At 54.9% G+C, this 26,400-nt stretch overlaps 1 protein-coding gene across 8 annotated transcripts in view; it reads left to right on the top strand.

Moving 5' to 3' along the window:
- The window catches only part of CRHR2 (corticotropin releasing hormone receptor 2), a 47,400-nt gene extending 21,618 nt beyond the window's left edge, over positions 1-25,782 (top strand). For 5 of the 8 annotated variants that reach the window (XM_032305582.1, XM_032305588.1, XM_032305586.1 and 2 more), the window contains 10 exons: positions 8,762-8,847; positions 10,237-10,346; positions 10,695-10,812; positions 12,627-12,780; positions 13,277-13,337; positions 14,840-14,912; positions 20,729-20,814; positions 20,971-21,106; positions 21,422-21,463; positions 22,861-25,782. In XM_032305582.1, coding sequence (XP_032161473.1) covers positions 8,762-8,847; positions 10,237-10,346; positions 10,695-10,812; positions 12,627-12,780; positions 13,277-13,337; positions 14,840-14,912; positions 20,729-20,814; positions 20,971-21,106; positions 21,422-21,463; positions 22,861-23,001 — 1,007 coding nt within the window. In that variant the 3' untranslated portion in view covers positions 23,002-25,782. The remainder of the gene's footprint in view (positions 1-8,761; positions 8,848-10,236; positions 10,347-10,694; positions 10,813-12,626; positions 12,781-13,276; positions 13,338-14,839; positions 14,913-20,728; positions 20,815-20,970; positions 21,107-21,421; positions 21,464-22,860) is intronic. The other 3 variants (XM_032305583.1, XM_032305589.1, XM_032305585.1) reach the window with 2 other exon arrangements.
- Positions 25,783-26,400: the final 618 nt, after the last annotated feature.

Genomic DNA, 26,400 nt, shown 5'->3' on the forward strand with positions numbered 1-26,400 from the left:
GAGGGTTCCAAATAGAGCCTCCCCTCTAGGCTGAGGAAGTCAAAGCTGGGAATCTAAAAACTCAGGTCTACATTCTCTGTCCCCAAGTGAGACCTATTCACATCTGGACCCCTGAGTCCCAGAGGCAGGAAGTTAACCCTGTGTAAGAATGGTTTTCGTGCTGGGAGAGAGGGAAAGTGGGACATGTCTGGCCGTCACTGAGGGTTTGGCAAAGAGGAGGAGGAGGGAAGAGAGACTGAGCAGAGTGGATACCCCGCTGGCCATCCAGACATTCTAGAACTTCCCAGCTGCAAGGCCTCTTGTTCGAGTGCTGCCCTCACCTCCTCTGTTGCTTACGGGTGGAAGATGACTAGCCCAGAAAGGACTTCCCTAGCATCCCACAGAGAGCCAGGGCACCAAATGGCCTATGCTGGTTCCAAAAACTTCTGGCCCTTGCTCTAGCATTTTTCCGCCTTGCATGCCTAGACCTGGGCAACCGAGCAGCGTGACAGTGATGTCTCAGCTGCCTCCCCGCCTGAGGACCCTTCATCTCAGAGAGGACCAAGGGTGCCACCACTCCTGATCTCCCTCCCTCTCTTCCCAGGAACCCTCCAGCTCTCACACATCCTCTTCCTGCCCATCTCACCTCTCACCGGGTTCGTGAGAGTACTGCCCTCTTTACTAGAAACAAGCTCTTCAAACACGAGAAAGACCTGAGTTTTCCAGGGGCTCCTGTTTTAGAGGGAAAGAGAGAGAGAGAGAGACTTAAAAAAGAAAAAAAAAAAAAAGACTTTGTTTAGAGAGAGAGGGTGCACTAGTGGGCAGAAGGCAGAGGGAGAGAGCGAATCCCAAGCAGGCTCCACGCCCAGAGTGGAGCCTGATGCCAGGCTCCATCTCACAACCCTGAGATCATGACCTGAGCTGAAATCGAGTCAGATGCTTAATCAACTGAGCTCTCCAGGCATCCTGAGAGAGAGGGACTCTTGAAAAGAGCTTTCTGATAATGGCTCTTAAGTGAAATAGCACAGTCACGGTTGTAGGAGCTCTTGGGAGGAGGTTGAGTCCAAAAGGAGGGGAAGGCAAGCTGGGAAGACTTCATGGAGGAAATGTTGTTGGAGAGGGTCTTGAAAAATTGGGCCAGAGATGTGCCAGCTGGAAGGGAGAGTGCAAACAGATGGAGAGGAGACATGGTAGAGGGAATAGGGTCATGGAGGCTTTGAACATCAGTCCAGGCCATGGGCCTCAGTTCTGCTGGTGGTAGTGCTGCCAGCTGCTTACCCATAGCCCCACGGTGCAGGAATGGAATATTCTGGGGTGGGGGGGGACACTGCTTGATTTTCAGGATGTACCTTTGAGATCTAAATCCAGGCTGCCTGAGAATTTTAACCTTGCCCCTTCCCCTCTCCTCCTCCTTACTCAGTCAAGTCAGAACGGCAGCACCCTTACCTGCCTGACTTCCAGCCCCAAACAACCACCTGCAGAGTCTGGAACCCCACAGCAAAGCCCCACCCACAGTGACTCTCAGGGACCATCCCCAAGGGCCCCAAGTGCTGTCTACCCATCCGAAACCAGGTCCTCCAGAGCCTGGTGGGGAGCTCCTGTTACACCTGTGGAGGTAGGGGTCAGGGAGAGCAAGAGGAACCCAGTGCAGATCCAGGAAGGCAGATCCAAGTCCTGGTTGTGCCCTGATTCACCAAGGGACAGCGAGGTCCCCCCTCATACACGTCCCAGTGTCCTCATCTGGGTGGAGGGGACAGAAAATATGCTGTCCTTGTGAGGCCCTGTCACACCTGGGGAGACACAGCTGCTTGGGGTTTCCGTGGACAGCTGGAGTGCTGTCAGCAGGGTGAGTAAAGAATAAGGCCCAGAATAAGGAGAATTTGTGTTCTCAGCATGATGTCCTCGAGGGTCCTGCTCACGGCAAGTATAGTTGTCCTCGTTTTGGGTGGTGTGGCCAAGTGGCTTCAGTGAGAGCCACTGAAAGTCTGTGACCCCACCGTGGGAGGGAGCAGTAGGAGGAATGGTCTGATCCCAGAGGCCTCCAGAGAGAGGCAGATCCTTGGCCCTCCAGAGCAATGCCATTGTTGGTAAAGAGAGGACATAGGATTCCCGTCGAAGGTGTCTCCACCCCACATTACTTCACAGAAACTATGGTCGAAAGCCAGTTGTAATTCTGGCCAGGCCACGGACTGCTTATCTTACCTTTGGGCAGGTCTTTCTCCTCTTTGGATCTCAGTATCTCTGTATTAGGTGGCGGGGGGAGCTTGGCGAATTCTCACGGTCCCCCAACATTGATGTTCCTCTTCTCCACGGCAGTCTCTGCCTCAGGGGTCCCCCATTCGCCTTCTCCTCCCTGTTTCCCTGTGCGGGTCGCAGGCTGGCGTCATGGCGACAAGCCCATTGAGCGTTGCTAGGGATGACTGGCAGGAGGCAGCCCCGCACTACAGAGGCTGGAGCTGGCTGGTAGGCATCTCTTTCCACTTGCATCAACCCTGGGGAGGACCGTGGTCTCACACAATGAGCTGGATTCCAGTCACACCTCTTCCCTGTTTCATGGGCCCTGTGTGGGCTGCATGAAGCAGCTCTGTGCCTCCCTGACTCAGTTTGCCCACTGTCTGCTGTAAGTATAGACATTTTCCCCTACCACGCCTCTCAAGGATGGAAAGGCATCATGAGCAGAAAGTCCTTTGGAAATGAGGAGCTGAGGGTTTTTGGAGGTCCAGATGGACAGTTGGGGCCGCAAGAGCAGTGTGCACACAATACTGAATAAATGGACTAGAAGTTCCCTCTCACTCCAGATGTCCTAAGCAGCTGGCCCTGGGGAGGTCCCTCCCAACCTGGGGTTTGTGTTGATGATGGCAGGTTTCCAGACCCTCAACCCAGCATTCCTTCTAGGTCAAGCTGGTTCAGAGCTTGGAGGAGCAACCCAGTGGGCTGTGATCAGACCCAGACAGGAAATGTCCCAGCTGGACCCCAGAGCAGGCCAGCTTTGGTCCACTGCCGCAGCATCTAAGCAATGCAGGGGTGTTGACTCCGGGAGAAGCGCCTTGTTTGGGAAGCTCGGAAAACTACGCTGTTGGTACCGTGAGCAGCACTCCCCCAGATGGTGTCTTAACTGGACACAAAAAGCAACTTGTCATGCCCCATAGCATCATCACCTCAACCAGCCAGTAGAGATATTTTTTCCACAAAAGATAAGAAAGGTGACCAAGGTGAAAGGCAAAGATCTCCCAGCAGGGCCTCAAGCCAGGACAGGAAGATCATGGCCATCACCTTCCAGGGAAAATCAGTCAGGGGGCTTGAGGGTTGGGTATCTGGCCCCTCAGGCATTTTCTGCCCCAGGGATCTGGACATGAAGTTGCTAAGACACTGCAGGCATGGCACAGTTTGCTGCATCTTCTAGAACACGGTGGCTTGGTGACCCCCCACCATGTCACTGTCCCTCTTTGGGCCCCTCCAGACCAAATGAGGGAGAAGCTGCCTCCCCCTCTTACATTCCCAGGAAGATGCCTACTGACTCAGTCCCCAGGATGCTTTCCTGGGACCAGGGGAGGCTTTCTTGCTGGCAGTGGGAGGATGCCTGACTGCAGCTTTGTGGTTTGGGACTGACAGCCCCTACCCCGTGTGGGATTGCACTCATAGTGCAGCCCTTCTGACAGCAGGGCTCAGCCCCCCTGTGGCCTGTGTAGGAGACCTAGGTGCCTCCTTCAGGTAAGACTGTTGGGCTTTTGCTGTGCAGTTTGGCAGATCCTTGGCGCCCAAGGTGGCAGACTATCTTCTCGGCCTGCTCTGAGACTCTCATCCTCTTTCAGAGCTAGTCACATAGATAACAGCACCACCTCAGTCCATCCTGAGCCCCTGTGTACTCAGTCTGGGTAGTTCTTAGGGAACAGCCAGAGGAGAGGGCAGCCTAAGCCTTCCCCACCCCTACCCCCCTGAGCTAGCTGCGAAAGAGCAGTCCTAGCCCACCAGGGAGCAGTGGAACCCTCAGGGAGCTGGAACAGCCATGAAGAAGCTGGGGCTGAAGCTGGGGCTGAAGCTGGGCCTGAAGAGCTTCGCAAATCAGTGTGATGAATGCAGACCTGAGGGCTGTGTTTCAGGAGCTCTCCAAGGCCATCCATGTGCTTTGGTGGGGAGTGGTACTATTTTGCTGTCCATAGTGCTGAAAATTCCTGTCGTGCACAGTGACCTCACTCCTTCAGTGAATAGTGCTTCTGGCCCTTTCCACCTCCCTGCCAGCATTCCTTGACCTAACTTCTTGTCCGTTTTCCCCAGATATCCATCCCCCTCCACCAGTCCCACTCACTCCCTGTGCCCCACCTGTCCCTTAAAATCTTTCCCCCATAACCGTCACCCAAAAACGGTCCCTCGTGGTCCCTGTCTCCCATGTCTTGTCAGTTAGACTGTCAGACATAGAAGTGCCCATGTAGGGAGCCCCTGAAAGTATACAGGGACGGTTGGAGTTGTCACATAGCTCGAGGGTAGTACTGGGTTCAGCGGGTTGAAAGTCCTACACAACAGATAACCAATCTACCTGAGATGACAATAACATCTTTGAAAAATGATGTACGTCACTTTATTTTTTTTTTAAGATTTTATTTATTTATTTGACAGAGAGAGACACAGCAAGAGAGGGAACACAAGCAGGGGGGTGGGTGGGAAAGGGAGAAGCAGGCTTCCCACTGAGCAGGGAGCCCGGAGGTACATCACTTTAACTGAGAGGAGAAACTGAGGCCAAGAGGGCAGGGACTTAGCTAAGGTCACTTAGCCTGCCAGCCAGAGACAAAACCACAGCTAGAAGAGCAATCCCCCTCTTCTCACAGCCAGACTTCCGAACCGCTTAGATGGCTGCCTGAACTAGGAGCTCTCATCAGAAAGGGGCCGGCATCTGAAAGAGGGACAGGCCACGGTAATGGGGGCTTTTGACAGGACAGGGCACTTAGAGGGAAGAGGCCTGGCACACTGCGGGAAATAGGGAGCAGCATTCCCAGGCCACAGAGCCCTGCACGACAGGACCCTGCTTGCATCCTTTAGACCCTAATGCCCCTGGCAGGCCACACCACACACCACCGGCATCGATCTTTGGCAGGGGCACTTGGGTTGCTGTGGCAACAGGCACGGACCTCACGGCATCCAGCTCTGAGATTCTGGTCCGGCCGCCTGCCCTCAGATTTTGCGTGCCCATCCTCCCATGGTTTCCAGGTTGGTGGTTGGGCGGGGGGGCTCTTCTGTCTTACTCTGTCTTACTCTCTCCTGTCCAAAGCTGTGCTTGAGGGCTCAGTGTCCTCATTAGCAAGCTCCCCCGAAGAGCTGGGCACATCTGTCTTCCAGGCCTCTGGTACCTGGAGTCTGTAGCCAAAACCTCATCTCCAGGCACGACTGAGCCCCCAGAGGGGAGCCTCCTTCCACCACCACATCCCATAGCTCAGACCCTGCTTTCCAAGGTGTTGGCAAATCTGAGTTCATTTGTTGCAGCCAATATGTACTTCATGGCTAATTCCCGGGGGAGAACCGGGGACCCCCCCTATGGTCTCTGCCTACCTGTCTGTCCCCCGGGAGCTCCAGTTCAGTAAGCAAAGAAAAAAAAAGGATCAGATCCAAAAAGGTGAAACCCTTTGTGAATTATGGCAAATGCTCTAAACGTGATGTTTGATTTTCAAACTACGGGTCAGAGCACCATAGTGGATGGTGAAGTCAAATTCATGAGTCATGACCAGCATTTGTATAGAAAATAAATAGAATTCATTAGAATAGAAGAGGAGGAAGAATATCATAGCTGTGGTCAAGATGAGTTTTGCTTTGTGAAACTGGCCTCGCTAATGTAGGGCGTGTGTGGGCTGGAGGTGGGGGTGTGGGTGGGCTGGAGGTGACGGCACAGGGATGTGTTGGTGGGGCTCAAGGACAGTCGAATGTGAAGGCCCATGTTTTGAGAGATGGCAAGGCCTAGAGGAGGCATTTAGAGGAAAAAAAGAGATGGCTTGAATGCCTGGGCTGCTGGGGAAGCCTGCGGGAGGAGAGAGCACTTGGCCTATGGTTTCGAAGATAGGAAGGGGTTTGTCAGTGAGAATGAGGAGGGTGTTTCAGGGTGGGGGGGTTTGGCACAGAGCCAGCTATATGCCAGGCCTACCAAGGCAAATGCCAAGTGCCATGTGGAGCGGTGGCAGAGGGGGGTGTCTTCCAGAAAAGAAAGCCAGGATAGAGAAGTCTTAAAATTTGGCACCCCTGGTAGGCATTGACGTAAGGGACCAGGAAAGTCTCAGATTTGCAGCATCTCTACCATGACTCCCTCCCTCCTCAGGCCTACCCCATGCTTATTACCATCATGAGATATCACACTTGGAAGAGTGTTCTGAGTTCCTGTCTTTGGTTAGCCCCACAACGATCAGCCAGACCAGACTCGCACTCCAAAACAACTCAGGCCAGGGTATGAGCAAGGGATGAAGTGTGAGGCTCAGGCTCATGGGACTCTTGGGTGGGGTGGAGTCCGGGACTCAGAAGAGAGAAATCTGTGAGATGGGAGCAATCAAAGAGGCCTTCCTGGAGGAAAGGGCTTAGCACTGAACTCCAGGAAAGCTGGATAACATCTATGAACACATCCTTAGAAGATAAATGTTCTGACCTTTGAACCAGAGCCAGGGTTAGGACCTGTCTCACCTCAGACAAGCTGGTAGAGAAAGACCCTTAACCCTTATCTGTAAAGGATTATTAGTTTTACAAAAGGACCAGCCCTCCCCCAGATACCTTTACATAGGTCTATTTGACTCACCCTACACGCTGACCTTCAGTTCAGTAACATCACTAACCTTATGCATCGGGTTCTCTTAACTGTAGAAATTTCTCTTTCTGTAGTAAAACTGCCCTGAGGAAGGAGATAACCCAAGAGTGGATGTGGGTGCCACGTTTAGGGGTAAGGGGCTAGTGTCCTCACTTTGGGGTCAAGATCATCTCGACTCCCACCAGGGATCCTTAGGCCAGTAACAATCCTGAGCCTGAAGACTCTCTGAGCTCAGAGCACCAAATTAAAAAACAATTAAGCTAATAGACTCTCCCCCATTGTTTCTGCTCCTCAACAAGTGCTCCCTGAATCCCACTGCTTTGAACTCACTGTCAGCTCAACAGAAGTGGTTTTTTTAAGTAATTTAATTATTTCAGAACTCATTGTTTCCAGAAGCAATCTGTTTCCCCCTCCAGCTCTATGACTCTCTGCTCTGGGAGCTACTTATTTTAATTAGCTTTGTAGTATATATCTGACAGCAACCCAAAAGAATAATCCACACATAACTTCCCATTAGCCAGAGAGCTGAAAAAGCCAGCATAAGTCACCCCCAAACCACAGATCACTCAGAATTTGTAAGGAAGTAGGGGAGATCACTTTCACATTCATGGGGCAAAGCAGAGGCTGGCAAAGGGCTCTGGCATTCTCAGGTGGGAGGTTCGTCCTGGCTGGAGGTTGAGTGTGGGCTACCTGGACGTGGTGGCTTGGGGGCTAGGACTTACAGTCAAGCTCAGTTTTCAAGAAAGATGAAAGATGCGCAGGAAAGATGAGCATTCTCTGATCCTCCTGCGTTCCCCCAGGATGGAGCCTGCACTTGTGGCCATCAGACACTGGTGCTCTGAAGAGTCTGGGCAGACTCCTGTCAGACACCAAGAGATCTCACACAGTGCTCTCACAGGCAGCCGCAGCTCAAGGTCGGCAACACAGTCCCGCTTCCCCAGGTGTCCCTCGTTCCTGTGTCCCGCTGCTTGGTAGCAAGGGGTTTAGAACGTGCAACCTGAAGCCAGACCTTCTGGATTTGAATCCTGGCTCTACCCCTTCTCATTTCTACAGCTTTTGACAAGTAGGTTAATCTTTTTGTGCCTTAGTTTCCCCTTCTGTAAAACGGGTTACCATTACTCATGGGGTTGCCGGGAGGATTGAAGGGATGAGCGTATCAAGATCGGTCTGGTGAGCAGCCACTCTGTGAAGGGTAGCTGGTGTTAAACAGAACTCCTGCTGGGAATTAGTACGGATCACCTGCATATAAAGTGAGAGAAGACAGGCACCTGGGTGGCTTAGTCAGTTAGGCCGCTGCCTTTGCCTCGGGTCATGATCCCAGGGTCCTGTGATCGAGTCCTGCATCGGCCTCCTGCTCAGCAGTGAGCCTTTTCCCTCTGCTGCTCCTCCTGCTCGTGTGCTCTCTCACTCTCTGTCAAATAAAATAAACAAAATATTTTAAAAATAATAATAATAAATAAAATGGAAGAAGAATAGGAATTTGGTGTGTGGAAAGCAGCAAATCTGCAGGCACAACAGGGCTCCCAGTCAGGTTCCATTCCAAACAAAATTAAATAAGGTATACAAAACGCTAGTCAAAGATTATGTAAAAAATGAATCTTATTCTGCATTTTAGCTACCATGTGTGGTAAGCCTTTTGCATAATTTTCACCTAAATGACTTTCCTGTGAACTTTTTTTTTTAATATTTTATTTATTTATTTGATAGAAATCACAAGTAGGCAGAGAGACAGGTGGGGAGGGGCAGGGGAAGCAGGCTCCCCGCCGAACAGAAATCCCAATGTGGGGCTCGATCCCAGCAGCCTGGGATCATGACCCAAGCAGAAGGCAGAGGCTTTAACCCACTGAGCCACCCAGGCGCCCCTCCTGTGAACTTTTAAACGTGTGTTGTGTTTCCTGACCTAGAGAGGCTAAGAAGTATGAACCTTATCCCGTGGGCACCTGGGAGCCAGGGAGTGCTTTTGAGGAAGGGAGTGACCTGCCTCTTGGTGGTTGGCATATTTTGTAGGGAATGCCTATCGAGAGTGCTTGGAGAATGGGACATGGGCTTCACGGATCAACTACTCACAGTGTGAGCCCATTTTGGATGATAAGGTGAGTGGCCCCCACCTTGCACACCCCTCATCCCTGTACAGGTATCAGGACTCAGGTTGAGCATAGAGCATCCCAAGGGTGACAGAACCAGCCCTTATGCAGCCCAGCCATACCTTTTTGCACTTCTTCCCCCTGCCTCCACGTCCTGTTCCCTGCTCAGAGACGCTACAGGAGAGAAGGGGGACACAGACATCCACCTTTGGGAGAGCTCTGGCTGGCAGAGGACACAACCATCTCTGGCATGTGACACAAGAAGGGGATGACATTGTGGCCCATGTCCCAAACATCTAACAGACTGTGTGACTTCCTCCTCCTCTGGGCCTCAGTTTTCCCATCAAGCATTCTGATTCTGTGGCTCCATCTGGAAACAAGCACTGTCTCCGGAAGGCTGGGTCCCAAGGGGATCTGGGTCCTGCTTACACCTCAGCAGCCCCCTTGCTCTGGAATTGGGCTCCAGGCTGCGTGCAGTGCCGACCTCCTCCCCTTTGAAGCTACACCTCGCTCCTGACCCAAAAGGACACGTCCCATGGCCAACCCCCTCCTCATTCACCATTGTAGCCCCCAGTGAGTCTGCAGCTTTCCCCAAGAATCCAGGTTCAGAGGGAAAAGGTTGAGCTACCCTGAGAAAGGGATGCTACAAAATGTGAGCCAAAGGGGGTCTGTGATGGGGCCATGGGAGACTCAAGTGAGATGGGTCATAAAGAAGGAGACCCCCCCACCCAGACCTCTGTCCTCTCTCAGCCCCTCTGAGCAGTGGCAAACCATGGTGGGCGTGGGGTCAGGGGAGCCTGCCCTGGAAAGAAGGAGTATTTTACCTGCCTCTGTTTAAAATTGCCAGCACATAGTGATCATAAAAAGGAGACGGGCTTTTATTTGGTGTTAATATTGTTCTTAAGTTCTCTACGGACGTTGCGCCCCCTTGTTGCTGCATCAGGGACAGACCGATCGCAGGGCCCCCTCCAGACCTCCCCGAGCCTGCTGCTTCTGAGACAAGTAGACAGGATTGCCCCATTATACAGATGTCAAAACTGAGGTCCGGAGATGTAAATCCACTCGCCCTCAGTCACTCAGCCAGCAAGGGTCTGAGCTGAGATTAAACACAGCTGTGGCAACTCCCTGTCCAGAGTTAAAAAGATAATAAAATCCCGAGATATCATGTCAGGCATATTCTGGGGAACATCAGGGGGTCTGACTGCAGCCATCTGTCTGTCTGTACCAAGAACCACCCGCAGCCGACGGGAGTGAGCGCGAGGAGCCAGATGTGGTGATGATACTTGAAGCCATTTCTGCCTCCAAGCTCAGGACACACAGGGGGGCCGTAGCTGGAGTGGCCAGCTCCAGCCTCTGTGTGCCCCATGCCTCCATCTGCCTGTGTGTCTGTCTGTCCAGCAGAGGAAGTACGACCTGCACTACCGCGTCGCCCTTGTTGTCAACTACCTGGGTCACTGTGTTTCTGTGGCCGCCCTCGTGGCTGCCTTCCTGCTTTTCCTGGCCCTGCGGTGAGTTCCCCAACCCCCCTCATGGCCTGCTGCTTTTCCCTGCCCCTTTCCCCCATAGTGCCCCCTTCACCCCTCCCAGACAGTCTCGCCTCCACTTGGCAGGGTGGGGCAGGGCCATGAACCCAGTGGACAGAGGGGTCTGGGGGAGGTGCCGGGGCTGGCTCAGAGAGATCCCACTGCGGCCACCACAGGGGGAATGTGGCTCCTGGGGCAGCCCTGACTTCATCGGAGGCTGAGTCTTTTACCTGGCCTGGAGGGTGGGGGACTGGGGATGCCAGTCCCAGTTGTTTCCTGACCCCAGGCAGAGCCCTGCTTATCTCACTCCCAATCCTGCCTGACCTCCCACAGGAGTATCCGCTGTCTGCGGAATGTGATTCATTGGAATTTGATCACCACCTTTATCCTGCGCAATGTCACATGGTTCCTGCTGCAGCTCATTGACCACGAAGTGCATGAGAGCAATGAGGTCACCGGGTGAACCCTTGGGGCTGGGGGGCTCCGGGTACTGGGGGCACCCACCTCTCTTACCCAGTCCTCAGGTGGAGACCCGTACCTGAGCTCACCTCTACCCTGATCATTGTCCCTCCCGAGCTGGGGTCAGAGTCAGGGCTGGCTAGTGGTGGGGCAGGGCGTGCTGCCAGGCCGGGGTCTTGGGAGCAGTGCAAACCTCAAACCAGACTGGGTTAGCCTCATCTTCTAAATCTAGGACCTCCCGAAGACCCCTTAGAGAAGAAGCAGCTAGAACTAAGCTCCATTGAACTTTATCTCGATTGCAGTGAGAGACCTGTCAGGGTTATTTTCCCCATTACGCAGACATGGAAAGTGAGGCTCAGGGAGGTTACATGACCCTGCAATGCCAGCAGGATCTTGACCAGGGCATCCCATGTGTTAGCTACACAGGCTGGAGTTGTGCCAATGGCTGCTGTACTCTGTCCAAGTTACTGCAAATCCCGAGACCAACCCGAGGCCAAACACAGAGTCCTGTGGCACACCATTAAAGACTTCTCAATACATTTTCTTTGGACGGTAGACCTGAGCAGGCACCCCACCTGGTTTGACCTTTCACTTGCCCCTCATTAAGCTCTGCCTCGGCACTCACTGAGTTCAACCCAATCTGAGGGGCCCTATAGCCGCATACTAACTTGTACTTATAAGATGTCACTTGACTTGGAGAAAAAGCAGGGTTGGGAGGAGGTGACCTTTGGCTTCCCACCTCAGCAGGCCTTTTTGAGAAGAGGAGACAGACAACCACGTGGGGCCTGAGATTGGGGCTAGGGCCCTGGGGGAAAGACACAGAGGCAGAGAACAGCTCAGCCCAGGACCGCTGACAGCCGGTGCCCTTGGAGCTGGACAGAGAAGGCGTGTGGTGTCTGCGGGGCAGAGAACTCCCATCACGGGCTCTCCTGGCCACCGTTCCCCAGATCTCAACCTCAGCCTGAGGGTGCCCTGGGGAAGAAGCCTGGGGAAAGATGGTTAGGTCAGGAGGCCTGGGAGCTGGCCATGGCTGGCTGTGGCCCTAGACAAGCTTTTCTCCACCTGCTCCCCCCCTCCCCTCTGCAGGGTACTTGGGAGGGTGGGTAGCCCTGCTCAAAGGGACAGGGACAAAGGCAAATTGCAACAACCCTCATTTCTTGGTGCCCATCTTAACCAGCCTGCATCTCCATGACCCGCCCTGTTAGGTGCCATTAGCAGTTTCTCTGTGTCCCATTGAGGCTCAGAGGGGCACAGCAACCTGCCCCAGAGACGGTGAGTCTCCACCCAGAGCCGGCTGTGATCATCCTAAGCGCAGAATCTTCCAAACCCAGAGATTTTGGAGAATCACCCCGATGGCTGCAGTTCTCCTTCATAACCCAGCACTATTATTTATGCAACAACTTTCTTTTAATTGACTCACTACTTTTTTTCTACGTGAGATTTCCTATTTCATCCCTAAATGGAAACCTTGCTATGGCTCAAAGATGACTCTCGAAAAACTGACCGTGGAAACAGCAGTGATGTTCAGTCCTAGCCTCTGCCTGCAGAAAGCTCAGAGCCAGACTCCCTCGTTCTTTATGAAAACGAGGTCAGAAAGTGCAGGAGAGCAGCCCAAGAAGAGACCAGTGCCAGCTGCCCCCTTAACTTCACCCCAAACAGGGAGACAGAATTAGGAGGCATGTGAAGCTTCCCAGAGCCAGGTTAGAGGGTAGAATGCATGTCCACGAGGTAACTCTGGGCGGGTGCCCACACTGTGCACTGGGCCCTGGCCCCAGGCAGCCCCTGACCACCGCCTGCCCCGTGCAGGTCTGGTGCCGCTGTGTCACCACCATCTTCAACTACTTCGTGGTGACCAACTTCTTCTGGATGTTCGTCGAGGGCTGCTACCTGCACACGGCCATCGTCATGACCTACTCCACCGAGCGCCTGCGCAAGTGGCTCTTCCTCTTCATCGGATGGTGTGAGGGTCCCTGAGGGTCCTGGGGCCTAGTGGGGAGGGGGCAGTGCTGACAAGGTCACCTCCTTTCATCTTGGGTCTGAGGACAGGTGCACGCCCCTGCCCGCCATCCCCAGGACAGGCCAGGGAGGCAGCCACTCCCTTCCCTTGCTGGTGGGGAAGAAGCAAGCAGTCCCTCTAACAGAACACTTTACAAACACCCCTCCTCTCTTTGCCTGGGAAGACGAAGCCAAAGACCTATGTCTCTGGCTTCGAGAAAGAAGCTGACCAGCTCCATTTCTCTATCGAATGGTCTCAGAAAACTCTGCTGTCCCTTCATCTGTCTGTCCCTCTTAGAGGGGGTTGCTGAGAGAGGAGAAGGGGGGTCAGGATGGGGCCATGGATGGCCTGCAGTTGGGTGATTGGTCCCAGGCCCCTGTGGTCCCCTCACCCTGTGCTCTACAGGAGGGTCCTCATCCATCTGTCTGTCTGCCATAGCCTGTGTCTCTCCTTCTTTCAGGTATCCCCTGCCCTATCATTGCTGCCTGGGCCATTGGCAAGCTCTACTATGAAAACGAACAGTAAGTGGGACCGGCCAGCTTCGGGGGTCAGAGGGGTGTCAGGAAAGGTCAAGCCAGGGCTCCAGCCTAGCCATGGGGCAGGAGTTGAAGCCCTACCAGGACAGATTGACTTTCCCATGGCCCCTATATTGAGAAAATATCCCTGGCACCCCGAGATACTGGTGTACTGGGTGTTATGAGTTAGGGATCATTGGTCGTTCAAATGCCCTAATGCATAAGCCCCTTAGCCTTCAGTAAGGCTTCCTCCTCAGAGCAGCATGTCTGGCCCAGGGAATATAGAGGAGGCCAAGGGCTAGAGGCCATCAGCCTTGAACCCATCCAAGGGTGTTCATGAGCCTTTCACAGAACCCGGGGCCAGAGCAGGGGCACTTGTTTTATTCTGGAATCCCCGGCCCTGCCTGGGGTACAGTGTCCCATCCTGCGACCCTCCCTGCCCTGGAGCTGTTGGTATATAAGCCACACCCAGATGATGGCAATTCCGGCCGTGCGTCAGCCAAGCAGAAGCTGGGAACTTGGATGTCACCAGCTGAAACAAGAGGGGGCAAGGGAATGTCAGTCTCTGGACACAAATCTCTAAGAGGTCTCCGAAGCTGGAGATATAGGGGCAGGGGCAGAACCGGAGTGGACTCCAAGAGCTCAGCTTTGGGAAGAGCTCCTAATGATTAAAACTACCCAAGAATAAGAAGGCCGCCATGGAAGGTAGTGAGCTTCTTGCCAAAGGGGGTGTTAAAGCAAAGACCAAAACCCTAGCGCTGGGAGGCACCAAGGAGATTCCTGTTTAAGGCAGGGTGCACTGAATGATCTCTAAAGTTTGGGAGGACACAGTCAGAATTTCCCAAAGTCACGTGGCCCTTCCTGAGGTCTAGTGGGAGTGACTGACAGAGCCAGACTGCATCCCGGCCCCATGGCTCCCCTGGACTCCGAGCTTCTACACCCACCTGCATCCCCCGAGAATAATCAAGCCTCTGCTAGCGACAGGCTCCCTTCACCGGGTGAATAAGGCTCAGCTCAGAGAAAGGCCGGGGTTCAGGGCTGGAGAAGCCGTCCGCCTCTCCACCTGCTGCTTTGTGCGGCTCAGTGCCTGGCACGTGGAGCGGCAGGTTCCAAGGAATACAGGAACAGGTGCTACAGGGTGCTTGGGCCCTGGGCCAGCAAGGGGGAGCCCAGCTCTGCTTTCATTCATGAGCCTCCTGTCTGCCCAGCACTGGGTACACATCCACAGTCTGGAACGGGGTAGGGGAGTGAGAAGGAGGGTGATGAGACCCAGGGCCTGCCCTCAGTCCAGCTGGGGAGACCAGACCCTCCATGGAGGGCAAAAGGCAGCCCACGGGTGAGCCGGGATGGTCAGAGGGTCCAGGGCCATCCACCCAGGGATTTTGAGAAGACAAAGCCCTAGAGACTGGGTCGCAGGAAGGGTCAAGCCAGAGAACCTTGGACCCAAACCTACTGTGGTGGCCAGACCCGGACTGAGCAGGCCACTTAGAGCCTCCCCATCTTTGCAGGTGTTGGTTTGGCAAGGAGCCCGGTGACCTGGTGGACTATATTTACCAAGGCCCCATCATCCTTGTGCTCCTGGTAGGTCCTCCGTAGGGACCGGGATGGGGCCGGGCAATGGGAGGGCAGCAGAGGACCCACCCGGCAGAGATGCTGGGGAAGAATGTGGCCTGGAGTGGCCGTCCTGCACACCCTCTGTACACACCACCCTACTTCCTGGCACACCCCCCCCCCACTATCTGACTGGTCTGACTGGCAGATTTCTAGTGCCTCCTCCATCTGATGTCCCCTTGCCAGGTACTGAGACAGCCAGGTGAGGGGGCAGCTATTAATGGCAAGAGAAGGGTGTGCGGACTTCTGTTCAGCCCAGACCTACCCCCGTCCGCCCCCAGCGACCCCCTCTGGGGCCCAGCCCACCACCCCCAGCCTGGAACAGTGGTACTAGAACGAAGCGTAATGAGCAATTGTTCCCTGTCCAGCTCCCGACCCTTTGGCAAATGTATTCGCATTGAAGGTATAATTGCTACCATGTCTTTAATCCACAACGAGCTTTAATTAAGGTGGAGTTTAAGTAGAGGCTGCATTCTGCAAAAATGAACCCATTATATATTATACATTTTAAAAAAGAGACGTGCAAAAAAGCCCCATAAGAAATTGGCATTTACGTAAGACTTATTTCAGGCTTGGTAATTTCAGGCTCCTGTACGCACCAGCTTCCTTAAAGGGCCCCCCGCCTCTGGTGGGATATATAGGGGAGAGAGAGAAAGAGAGAGAGAGAGAAGAGATAGAAAGAGCAGGTGCCTGCTGGCGGTTCTGTGGTCTACCCTGCAGACAGTCCCTGTTTATCTCTTTCATTTCCCAACTCCTCCTTTTTGTGACTTCTTCAGGGATTCCTTTGTCCCCCATCTTTGGAGTGCCCTTGTTGTATATGACCTGGAGATGACTAGGGAGGTTTTCTACCCACTGCCTGAAATTCCACCGTCAGAAATTCCACCTTGTTTCAGAGGCAGAAGCCAGTCCTTGTTGGCAGTCGAGGAGAGGGTTGGGGGTGGGAGGGAGTGACTGTCCTTGGAGTCCCAGCTGCAGTGAGTCACTCGTCCCCACCCTCAGTGTGAACGGAAACCCCTTGAGACTCATCCCCTCCCTGCCAGCTGCTCAGAGCCCATCCTGGAGGGATAGGGCTTTTCGTGAATCTGGCCTCCCCCCCAAGAAGGCTGGCCTGGGTCGGGCTTTGGTGATAGTGGGGAGGGAGCCCCCTGGCTGCAAGGATGTTGGGCAGCGTGAGAAAATGAACAGAGAAAGGGAGATGGGCATGGGGGGACCCCGTGTCAGCCCCCTCTCCCTGCCTGCTCCTCCCTGACCCTTTCTCCGCTTCCATCCCCACCTCTTGGCCCAACAGCCCTTTGCATCTCCCTTTGGGCCCTTACTGTATTGCACTGACGGAGCTTCCCATCCCCCCCCCCCCAAGCCTGTCTGGAAGCTTCATCTTCGTAACTTCCAAATCTCGCATCATCCGTGGCTGGAAATGGGAATTATGATCCCCATTTTACAGCTGGAGAAACTGAGAGAGATGAAACCTCCTGCCCAAGGTTACCACTAATAGCTCGCTGAGCTGAGACACAAGGGCTGGTCCTCGGGGTTGGGTATGCGCTCCGTACCCCGCCAGCCCTGCCCTCCCCTGATGGTTCATGGCTGCCCTGCTGCTGCTGAAAGACACGACCAAGCTTATTTCTGGGTTCTGGGAAGTGAACTGGCTGGTTCAGTTTGCAGGAGGCTGTTGTCATGGGAAAGGTGTGTGACACTGGGTTCCACTGTGGACCAGGCACGGGGCTCAGGGCTCTCCATGAGTATTTTAACCCATGCTGACCTTCCAAGACAGGCTCTCTGGTGTCCCTTTTGGGCCAGTGAGGACACAGAAGCTCAGGAAGCTTAATGAAGCCACTTACTTGCCCAAGACCACGCGAGCACCAGAATTAGAGCCATGTGACAAGAACTTGGTGCCAGGCGTTCATTTAGGACGTGGTCCCAGGAAGCACAGCGACGGGTGGGAGTAGAAAAAAAGGTGGGGAAGCCAAGGTGAGGGGATGAGCCAACTTCCATGGGGACAACCACGTGGAAGAGTGTCAGAAGGATCCCCCGCTGAAGGCTTGGAAGCTGGGTTACTTCACACACTTCCTCCCTTGTCAGTGGAGGTGGCCCTGGGGACATGAAACCTGATTATTTCCAGGTCCTTCTGTTGTGAGTCTGAGCTAGCTCCCCAGGCACCAGAGGAAGCCTGAGGCTGAGAAGTGTCCCCAGCAGCAACAGGGGACTCCCAGCTGGGCTCCTCCAGGACACGGAGCATTGGGTCTGTCTGTAAAGTCTCCTCATTCCCTGCTCCTTCCAGCAATGTCCCAGCAGCTCCTGTGCCACATGCAAATTCCAGGGTCCCCTGCCTTCCCCTGGGAATGTCTGGAGTGGGCCCAAGATCTGCATTCAGACGAAGGGCCCCGGGAGATTTGGCTGTGCACACTCGAGTTGGAGAACTCGATGGGCGTTGTCTGGGTTTTCTCTGTGGCCCAGCCAGGGCCCCACGCCCCCCTGGGCGAGGGCCTTTGAGGCTACACCTGCCTAGAGCATGCCAACAGGAGGAGAAAGCTGAGGCACCCAGTGAGGACCAGGCCCCCAGGGCCCAGGAACCAGAGGGGTATCCAGGCTTCTGGAGGCATATGGTGAAGTCACTGGGCTCCACAGATGCCCGTGGCACAGACAGGCCGGCCGTGTTTAACTGCCCTGGCAAATGGGTAGTCCTGGAAGCTGAGAGCAGGGGAGCAGTGAGAGGAGGGTCCTGAGCTGCGTTGGGAGCACCCCAATAAACCCCCAGTACCCAGAACTGGAAGGGAGCAAGGGATATCTCCGGGGCAGGGAACCATGTCTGAAGTCCAGGAGGTGGAAACATCAGTCTGCTTTCTGCCTCCCTCCCTGCCTGTGCACAAGCGATGGTGAAGTTCAAGGAGGGTCTCCCATGAGCATCCTTACCATCTGGAAAAGTAGCTGGGGTGGGGGTGGGGAGATCCCAGGATGCTCTGCGCTGATGAGCTAGGTCTCTACTTTCTCTGCCTTTGTGGCAGGCACTATGCTGTGGGGCATCCTAGGACAAGTCCTGGTCGCTGCCTCCTGGGATTTGTGACCATGAAGGACCTCCTCGCTCAGAGCCTCAGTTTCTCACCTCTAACATGATGATGCCAGTCCCTGCTTCACGGGGTCACTGGGAGGACACATGGTAGCCCTCGGGCCCCACCTCCAGCAGGTCCTCCTCACACCGGGAGCCGCGGGTCTGCCTCCTGTGCTGATGGGCCTTGCAGTGCTCTCCTGACCTCCGATCTCCCATCCCTGGCAGTGTGGCCAGTACCTTACCTCTGCTTGCTTCCGTCTGGCCCAGAGTTCATTAACTCCTGCAGGAGCAGGAACACAACACAGGGGTCAGGGGGAGGACGCTGAGGCCAGCTGCCTTGGTTCAAATCCTGACACCAATGTGTCCTTTGTGGCACGGGCAAGTGATGGAGTCTATCTGAACCTCAGTTTGTACATCTGTAAAATGGGTATAATGATCACATCTACTATATAAGGCTGGAGTGCTTGGAACAAAACCTAGAATGATCTGTGTCCTGGGCCACATTAGGGAGCAGTAAGCCTCCCTTGTCTGTCCTGGCAGCAACCATAATGTCCAGATCTCCATTTTGGGCCTGACAATGCACCACCGCCTCCCAGGCTGGAGCTCTGACCAGACTGGGGTGCTCCTCCCACGGAGCCTCATTAGGAATTAATGTCCCAGTAAGCACTGGAGTTCCAGGAAACACAGGGTGGGGAAAAGGGCTAGACATCATGGGGAGTTTCTCCAGGGGGGTTGACTTACCCTTTCACCCATTACCTTCTCCCCTCAGCATTCCCAGAGCCCCTGACATGCAGGCTGCCCTAAGAACATTCTGGGCTGGGAGGGCCCTGCCGCTGCTGTTCTAGAAGGAGGAAGATTTCAATGCTCACCTCAGCCACAGTGGCTGCCAGCTGGCATATCTCCCCTATCCCAGGCCTTTCTCTCCTGGCCTTTCTCTGCTTGGAACCCAATCCCCCACAGTCTATCAGCCCTCAGCTCAAATGCCATTTCTCTAGGCCTTTCTGACCCCTTTCCCCCAGGAAAGTCCCACAAGACTTCTAGGAGCAGGGACATGGCAAGTCAGCTCACAGAAGGAAGGAGGAAGGAAGGAAGGAAACTAGGCTGGACAAGACTAGGGTACAATAACCAGTGCTCACTGAAGAGCTGGGATTTGGGATGGGGAGAAGAGGGAGGTCCCAGAGTGGAGAGCTCCGTGTGGGCTGGGGGTCCGAGGCTGCCTGGAGGCGGCGCCCATGGAGGGATGAGGTGGAGAGGATCCTGTGAAGGGCATGGCTGGGGACCACACTCACAAGGAAAGAATGACTTTCAGGCTTCACAGGCCCAGGGAGAGCTGGAATGGGGGCAGCATCACCGACTGCCTGCCTCACGTGAGTGGAGGGGATAAGGCTTGTGTCCCAGCTCCTCCGCACCAGACCCTGTCCCTGCTCTTGCCTCAGCACGTGGAATGGGACCCTGCAGCCGGGAGGTGAAGGCATGGTCGAGTAGGTGTTTAGGTGGATGGCTGGATGGAAGGATGGTTGCATGTAGGGAATGTGCCAGAAATGAGAATATATTTTCCCTCCAGGCCCCCAGAACATCCTCCCACTTAGGGGTCCTGCAGAGGCCACAGGGCTGTCTGTCCCGGGGTGTCTCCCGGCGTCCCCACTCTCAGCCTGGGATCCAGAACTTAGGAGCCTCAAGAAGTGACGGACTCTTGGGACAGAGCCTCGGGCAGAATGTGGGTGTGTGTGTCTGTGCATGCACACACACACACACACACACACACACACACACGTACTCACACAGGTGCATACGTGTGAGCCAGCAGATGCTCTCTGACCCATGGTCACTTCCTCGGGAGAGACTCCCAAGGAAGGGAATCTCTCTTTCCTGTCTGCTCACGTTTGGAGATAGGTGTGGAGAAGCCCTGGCATGCCCACGTCCCCAGATTCGCAGGCTCTCATATGCACACACTCACACAAGCACAGAGACAGAACCCCCCCACCCCAGAAGTGTTTGGAGGGCAGCGCACCGTCACAGAGACAAGCTGGCGCAGATGGACGGGACGCTGGCAGGCCCACGGTAACCATCCACAGCACGAGCCTGGCTAGGGTGGCCCGGACAGGTCCTGGGAAAAGACTGGGTGCATGGGCTCTGGCACCAACAAAAGGCTTGAAATGAAGATAAATGAGGCTCTTCCAGGAGCCCTGGAGCCAGCGCAGCAGCCCATTCATCTTCATTGCCTCAGATATGCTTGAGAAGTGTTTTCCTGGGGACAAGGGAGGTTTGGTGAGGGATTAGTCACTCCCTCTGGCCAGGTCCATTCCCCCAGGGAAGCAGGGCCTCAGAGGGAACCCTCAATCGACAAGGGGGGGGGACCCTATAGCAGGCAGGGCAAGGGACTGGGGCGGAGGCCTGGCCAGCTCCTGTGGCTTCGCCAAGTGGGGCAGGTGTTGGGGGACTTTCTGAGGAGCTGTGCCTCAAGAGAAGTGACCTTGGTGTCCTTGGTCCCTGCCTCCAAAGCCGCTTTCCCCCACCGGGGTCTGGAGGTGGAGACGCCAGCCCTAGAGCCCTCCGGGAAGGGGGAATTCTGCCCATCCTGATAAGGGAGAAGCAGAGGCCTTGGGACCGCAGGCAGGGACTGGGGTGACGGGTGGGATGTGTGCATGGGACACGGGGCCCAGTGGGTTATGGGGGGAAGTGGCTGCCTCTCAGTTCATTCCCTACCTCACGGTCCTTTCTTTTTTGCCTTCCCTCCCTCCAGATCAATTTTGTATTTCTTTTCAACATCGTCAGGATCCTCATGACAAAACTCCGAGCATCCACGACATCGGAGACAATCCAGTACAGGTGAATGACGGGTGTCTTAACCCCCCGAGAGCAGAAGTGAGGCATCTAGGCTGGGCCCTCCAAACCCTCACAGGCCTCAGCCAGGGAGCTTGCTCAGCACCTGAGTGAGGGCCAGTGTGGGCTCAGACCAGCTTTGTCGCCCTGTCACACCCCTAGGAAGGCGGTCAAGGCCACCCTGGTTCTCCTGCCCCTCCTGGGTATCACCTACATGCTCTTCTTCGTCAACCCTGGGGAGGACGACCTGTCGCAGATCGTGTTCATCTATTTCAACTCCTTCCTGCAGTCGTTCCAGGTGGGGCATGAGACCAGATGGGGCACCGGTGTCCTCACAGAGACCTCACAGGGGACACGGTTCACATGAAATAGAACCCCAACCCTGCACCCTGGCACCCCCACCTCAGGGGTCAGGTGTCCATTACCCTAGCCTGTGGCCCAGCGCCTGTTCTGAGGGTTTTTGACAGCCTGTCACTCGCAGTGAGCCCTGGGACACCCGTACCATGAGGGTGGGCTGCCCCCGAGCTCGGAGCCTCTGGGTCCAGGTATTCCCAGCTGTCCCTGCAGAGTCGCTCCCCAAGCAGGTCACTGATCCTCCCTCCTTCCTTTCCAGGGTTTCTTTGTGTCTGTCTTCTACTGCTTCTTCAATGGAGAGGTAGGAGGCCAGGCTCCCGGGCAGTCCTCAGTTCCCAGCTCAGGGGAGCCGCCCAGCCTTTAGGGAGGCCCGGGGTCCCTGACTCTGCTCAGCTCTGCCCTGGACAGGGGAGGGGGCGGCCGGAGAAACCACTGAGATTTGGGAAACAGAAATCCTACCTGAGGGTCTCCAACCAGTTTAGAAGGTCCCCTTCACAAAGGCCAGCACTTCACAAAGGCACTTGGAGAGATGGGTGAGCGGGGAGCCCTGGCTACAGGGTCCCACTGGAGACAGATGCCGGAACACCACTGGTAATGGGGAGGCATTGCAGGAGTGAGTCAGGTGTGAACCACGCATCCAGGCCCTTATGGACGCAGGGAGTAGGAGAGACACCAGCACATTCCCCCACCACGGAACAGATCACACAGCTTGGGGCCAACACCAGGCAACAAGGCACTGGGGACAGGCTGCTTAGCTCACACAGCCCAGAATCTCAGCATAAGCAGCTTGGGACAGAGGCTCACACCAGCCTGTGCTGGGTGAGGACCCACAGTGGGTTATGGGACCAAGAGTAGACACAGCCCCAGGTCCTGAGAGCTTCCAAACACTCAAGGTAAGTGCCATGCAGAGACACTTCCCCTGCCTCTGCAGAGAGTGCCACTCTCTGTCCGCCTGGGTCTCTGTCAATCAAAGCAGACCCCGACACAGGCAAGGCCGACAGTAGAGACTGGCCTGGGCTGGAGGGCAGGGAGAAAGCTTTCAAAGAAAACGCACAGTGACTCTGGGGCATTTATTCTGGTCAGCCCTGTGCTAGGCTAGCATGTGGGGGACACCACCCATTTTGCAGAAAAATCCTTTAGTTCCAATACCAATGAGAATAATACGGCACCGGCCACGATCAGGTTTTGAAATGACTGGAACTGTTAGCTTGACTTTCTGTCTCAGCAGCGCACACTATGGGCTATGGCCAGTGAGGCAGGGGCTGTCTGCTGGGGGACGAGGCTGGAGGAAGGGCTTTCAGGAGGGACAGGGATGCCAAGTATGTAAGGAGAGCTCAAAGGTCTCCAGACGCCAGGAGAGCCAGAAGCAGATGTTCGAAGCTGGGGTTTGGGTCCCACCATAAAGAGGAGATGGCGGAGGGAGGGCAGTGCGCCCCAAGGAGGGGTGAGCGGGGAGTTTCTCCAGGAGGGGTGAGGACAGAGGGCAGGAGCTTCAGAGGCTAACGGCTACAGGGGAAGGACCTGCTTTTGGAACCGGCCAGTGCCTCCCTGGGTATGACAATGGTGGTCGGGAGGGCACCCCAGCCTCTCTCCCTTTAAGGGCCCCGCAAGGGGTAGGAGCAGGAGAGAAGGCTCCTGGTTCTGGGATTGGCACCTGCAGGCCCTGCTGAGCCGCCGCCCACCCCCACCCCCCCGCAGGTGCGCTCGGCTGTGAGGAAAAGGTGGCACCGCTGGCAGGACCATCACTCCCTCCGAGTGCCTGTGGCCCGGGCCATGTCCATCCCCACGTCGCCCACACGGATCAGCTTCCACAGCATCAAGCAGACGGCCGCCCTGTGAGCCCCCCCGTCACCCCGCTCACTCATCACTCACCATCAGGACAGCTTCCCTATCCCGTGGGGTGCCTCTCTCTGGGTTCACTTTGCCACCTCACAGCTCAGGCCCTGGTGGGGGCACAAGGGAGGGGAGAGATCAGCTGGCCAGCCCTGCTAGAGAGGGGTGTGCAGCAGCGGGCAGCGGGAGAGGCTCTCCGGAGCCAGGCCCACTAGGTACCTGTCTCAGTGCCGAGGGAGCAGAGGGATGTCACAGAGACACCTATCCCTGCAGAAGAGCGGGTCACATGTCTTCAGGCATTTGCCCACACCAGCCTCTCTCCTGGCATCCTCACTATAGCCCCACTCACAGGCAAGGAAACAGGCCCAGCTCCAGGAAGGGCCTGTCCAAGCCACACAGCTCATTCATGGCAGAGCGGGGACTCCCCACTCTGTGCAGGCTTTCCCACCAACAGCAGGGTAACATCTGACCTTGCTCCCTGCTCCCTGCCTTCTGCCTCCCAGCTCAGGCTGGCCTCTGCAGTGGAGGGGGCAGGGCACAGCAGCTGGAAGCAAGGAATTCGTTTGGTTTCCTCCCACGGGCTCTCACCTACCCCACCCCAGAGCAGGCCATCTCTCTGCCCGTCCCCACCCATCCTCCTGTCCCTGGGTCCTGGAAAAGATGCTGCTTCCTGTCCCAGGAGAGCTTTTCTCAACCTAGTCCACAGACTCAGGGCCTTGGGGAGGGACACTAGAGGAGGAAGATGCAGCTAGGATAACCCTACGCTCTTAAGCCACCAGATACATAGTACAGATGAAGTGAGGAGGAGAAGCATGGTGGCCGGGGGCAAGGAGTCGAAAACCAACTAGGTCTTCGGTGATTGGAACAAATCTCCCACCTCCCACTTTAGACTGGGCTTCGATTCAGCCTCCCCTTCAGAAACATCTCGGCTCTCTGTGAAATAAACCATGCCTCTGTGGAAACAGCCTTCCCTCAGGTCAAGTCAACCAGGCATACGAAGGGGTGCTGTGGCCAAGGAGGGGGAGCTGGATCCATTCTCATTTGCAGAGCCCACGGCCCTGGCCTAGGGCTGGTTCTCCTCTCTGACCTGTGTGTCTGCCAGCCTGTCCCTTCCTTATTCCCCCAAGAGTCTTTACCCCTCCTCTCCTACCAACAGCAGTTTAATTCAGCACAGAGGAGAGAGGGGCAATTCACCCAGCACGCCATAGCTCTGTCCCAAAGCCAGTGTCTGAAATCCGGAAGCAGGTGTAGACCACACCCCACAGTATCCACGAACAATACCACAGGACGTTTCCAGGAGAGGGTTGGAGTGGACAAGAGGAGGCAGGAGCCATCAGGTCGGGGTTCAAAAGAGCTTTTGCTCTGGGAATACCACCAACATATTTTTTAAAATAATTATCCCATCTTGCATATTCTTCAGTTGACATCTAATATTATTTAGACTTTTAAATTGGCAAGAGGTGATTTCTGGCTTTTGGCAAATATTTACATTTTAAAATAAAACTGCCAAAACACTTTAAAATACATCACTAAGAATCCAAACACAGCCGTGATTTAATAGCCAGGCTCTTCTGTTTGAAAAAAACAAGCTAACCAGCTCTTCCTCAACAGCTGGAAATTTTACATTGTCCCTTCTTTTTTGGAACTTGTATCTTCATTCCATTTCCCCCATAGGATTTTATACTAATGCAGTGTTTTTATGGGTTAAAGTCTTTCCTTGATTACCTTCTCCTACTTCTCTGCCACAAAATATATTTGGAAATTGAAATAGAAATATTTAATTATCTGTGACTAAAATTTGTGAGAGATTAAAAAAAGAAGTCTTCTGGATTGAGTTACCACAACTATTTTTGATATAAAATATAGGATACAATTGATTAATACAACACAGACACTTAAAGTTTTTGTAAGGCAAATGTTAAACCTAAAAAGAAAAATCCATCAAAAGCACATCTGAATGGAATGGATAGGAATTTAATTGTTCATGAATCCATGGGTGAATATTTATTGCTGGAATAAATCAGGACTCAGCATCTTTTCTTTCTTTTTCATTTTTATAGCTTCACATGCTGAGAATGAGAAGCCTTTTCACATAAATAAGTAGATATCAGGGTCCCTGACCTCCTTCTGAGACATATGCCCAAAACTGCATAGTGATCTATCATCAAAAAAATTATGTGTCAGCCCACCACTTAATTAAGTCCTGTTTAAATGTGGCTGAAAGAAATGAACTGAAAAACATTTGACTTGCCAAAGGCTCGGCTTCCCCGGGCAGGCGCTCCTGCCATCATTTACCAGGGGCAGCTGAGCGGGGGGAGGTTCATGGCTGGGCACTGCACCCGAGGGACCTGCGGCCGGGCCCCCCTGCTTTGCTTCTGTTGGTGGGAAGGGAGGGGGCTCCCTGGCTCTGTGCTTTCTAGAGACACAGGACTAACTCTTCGTGCGCCTTGTAAAGGCTCCCTGGTGCTCAGAGGTGGCATCCTGCTGCTTGCATTAGCATCGCTGCTGGTGGAGCAAGGAGCTCAGTGCTCCTCACAGCAGTGCCAGGCCCCGACCCCTCATCGCTGCTCCTCAGATGCGGCTCCTCGCCCCACGCGTGGCCCCAGTTCCCAGCTGGCAGAGCAGCCAAGTCACGAGCCTCTGCTTAGCAGGCAGTGTGGCCTGTTCCCGCTTCCGTTCAGAGAAGGCCCCTCGTTGGTCCTGTGCTGATTGACACATATCCCCTCACCCCTGGGGCCCTCGGTCATGCCCCCAGCCGGGCCTCTGGCTATGAAATGCCAGCAGAGCCAGGAGGCCCTCTGTGGATCTCCCGCTGGGGAACCTCGTGAGGTTCCTCCCAGCCAAGCCAGGCCTCGTGAGCAGCTGCCTCAGCGTGGACAGTCCCTCGCTGAGCGGGCTTTCCTGCGAAGTGGCCTTGTTGGCAGACGCTCCTCCTTAGGAGTCAGGTTCTGGCACCCAGACCCCTCAGGGCCCTTTCACTGCCCTCACTTATAAAGCTGAGGAGGGCTTGAGACCTCAAGGGGATTCCTCAGTCCAGCCTTCTGGCCCCACTCGCACCAAGTGGCCATAGCCCTGACCCTACACAGCTCCAACCCCCTGGCCTGTACTCAAAGTGGTGCTCTGAGGTGCCCGCTGGGGTCCGAGCCTGTGGAAGGCAAGGAGGCCAACAGGCGTGGCAGGTGTGGGGCCTCTGTGCCAGGGGCACGGAGCGTGAGATGTGTCCCTGCTGGAGGGTCTGTGGTGAAGGTTCCATCTGAGGCCTGAAGCCGCACGCGCCCTGCTCTCCTGTGGATGAGGCTGACTAGCAGCAGAAGGGAAAATGGACCTCGAGGGGAAAAACAAGGCTCACAGAAACCGACGACCAATATGTGGACGTACGTAGCAGGAGACACACATCGGGGCTCA

This window comes from Mustela erminea, chromosome 11 (assembly GCF_009829155.1).
Source record: "Mustela erminea isolate mMusErm1 chromosome 11, mMusErm1.Pri, whole genome shotgun sequence".
Lineage (NCBI taxonomy): Eukaryota > Metazoa > Chordata > Mammalia > Carnivora > Mustelidae > Mustela > Mustela erminea.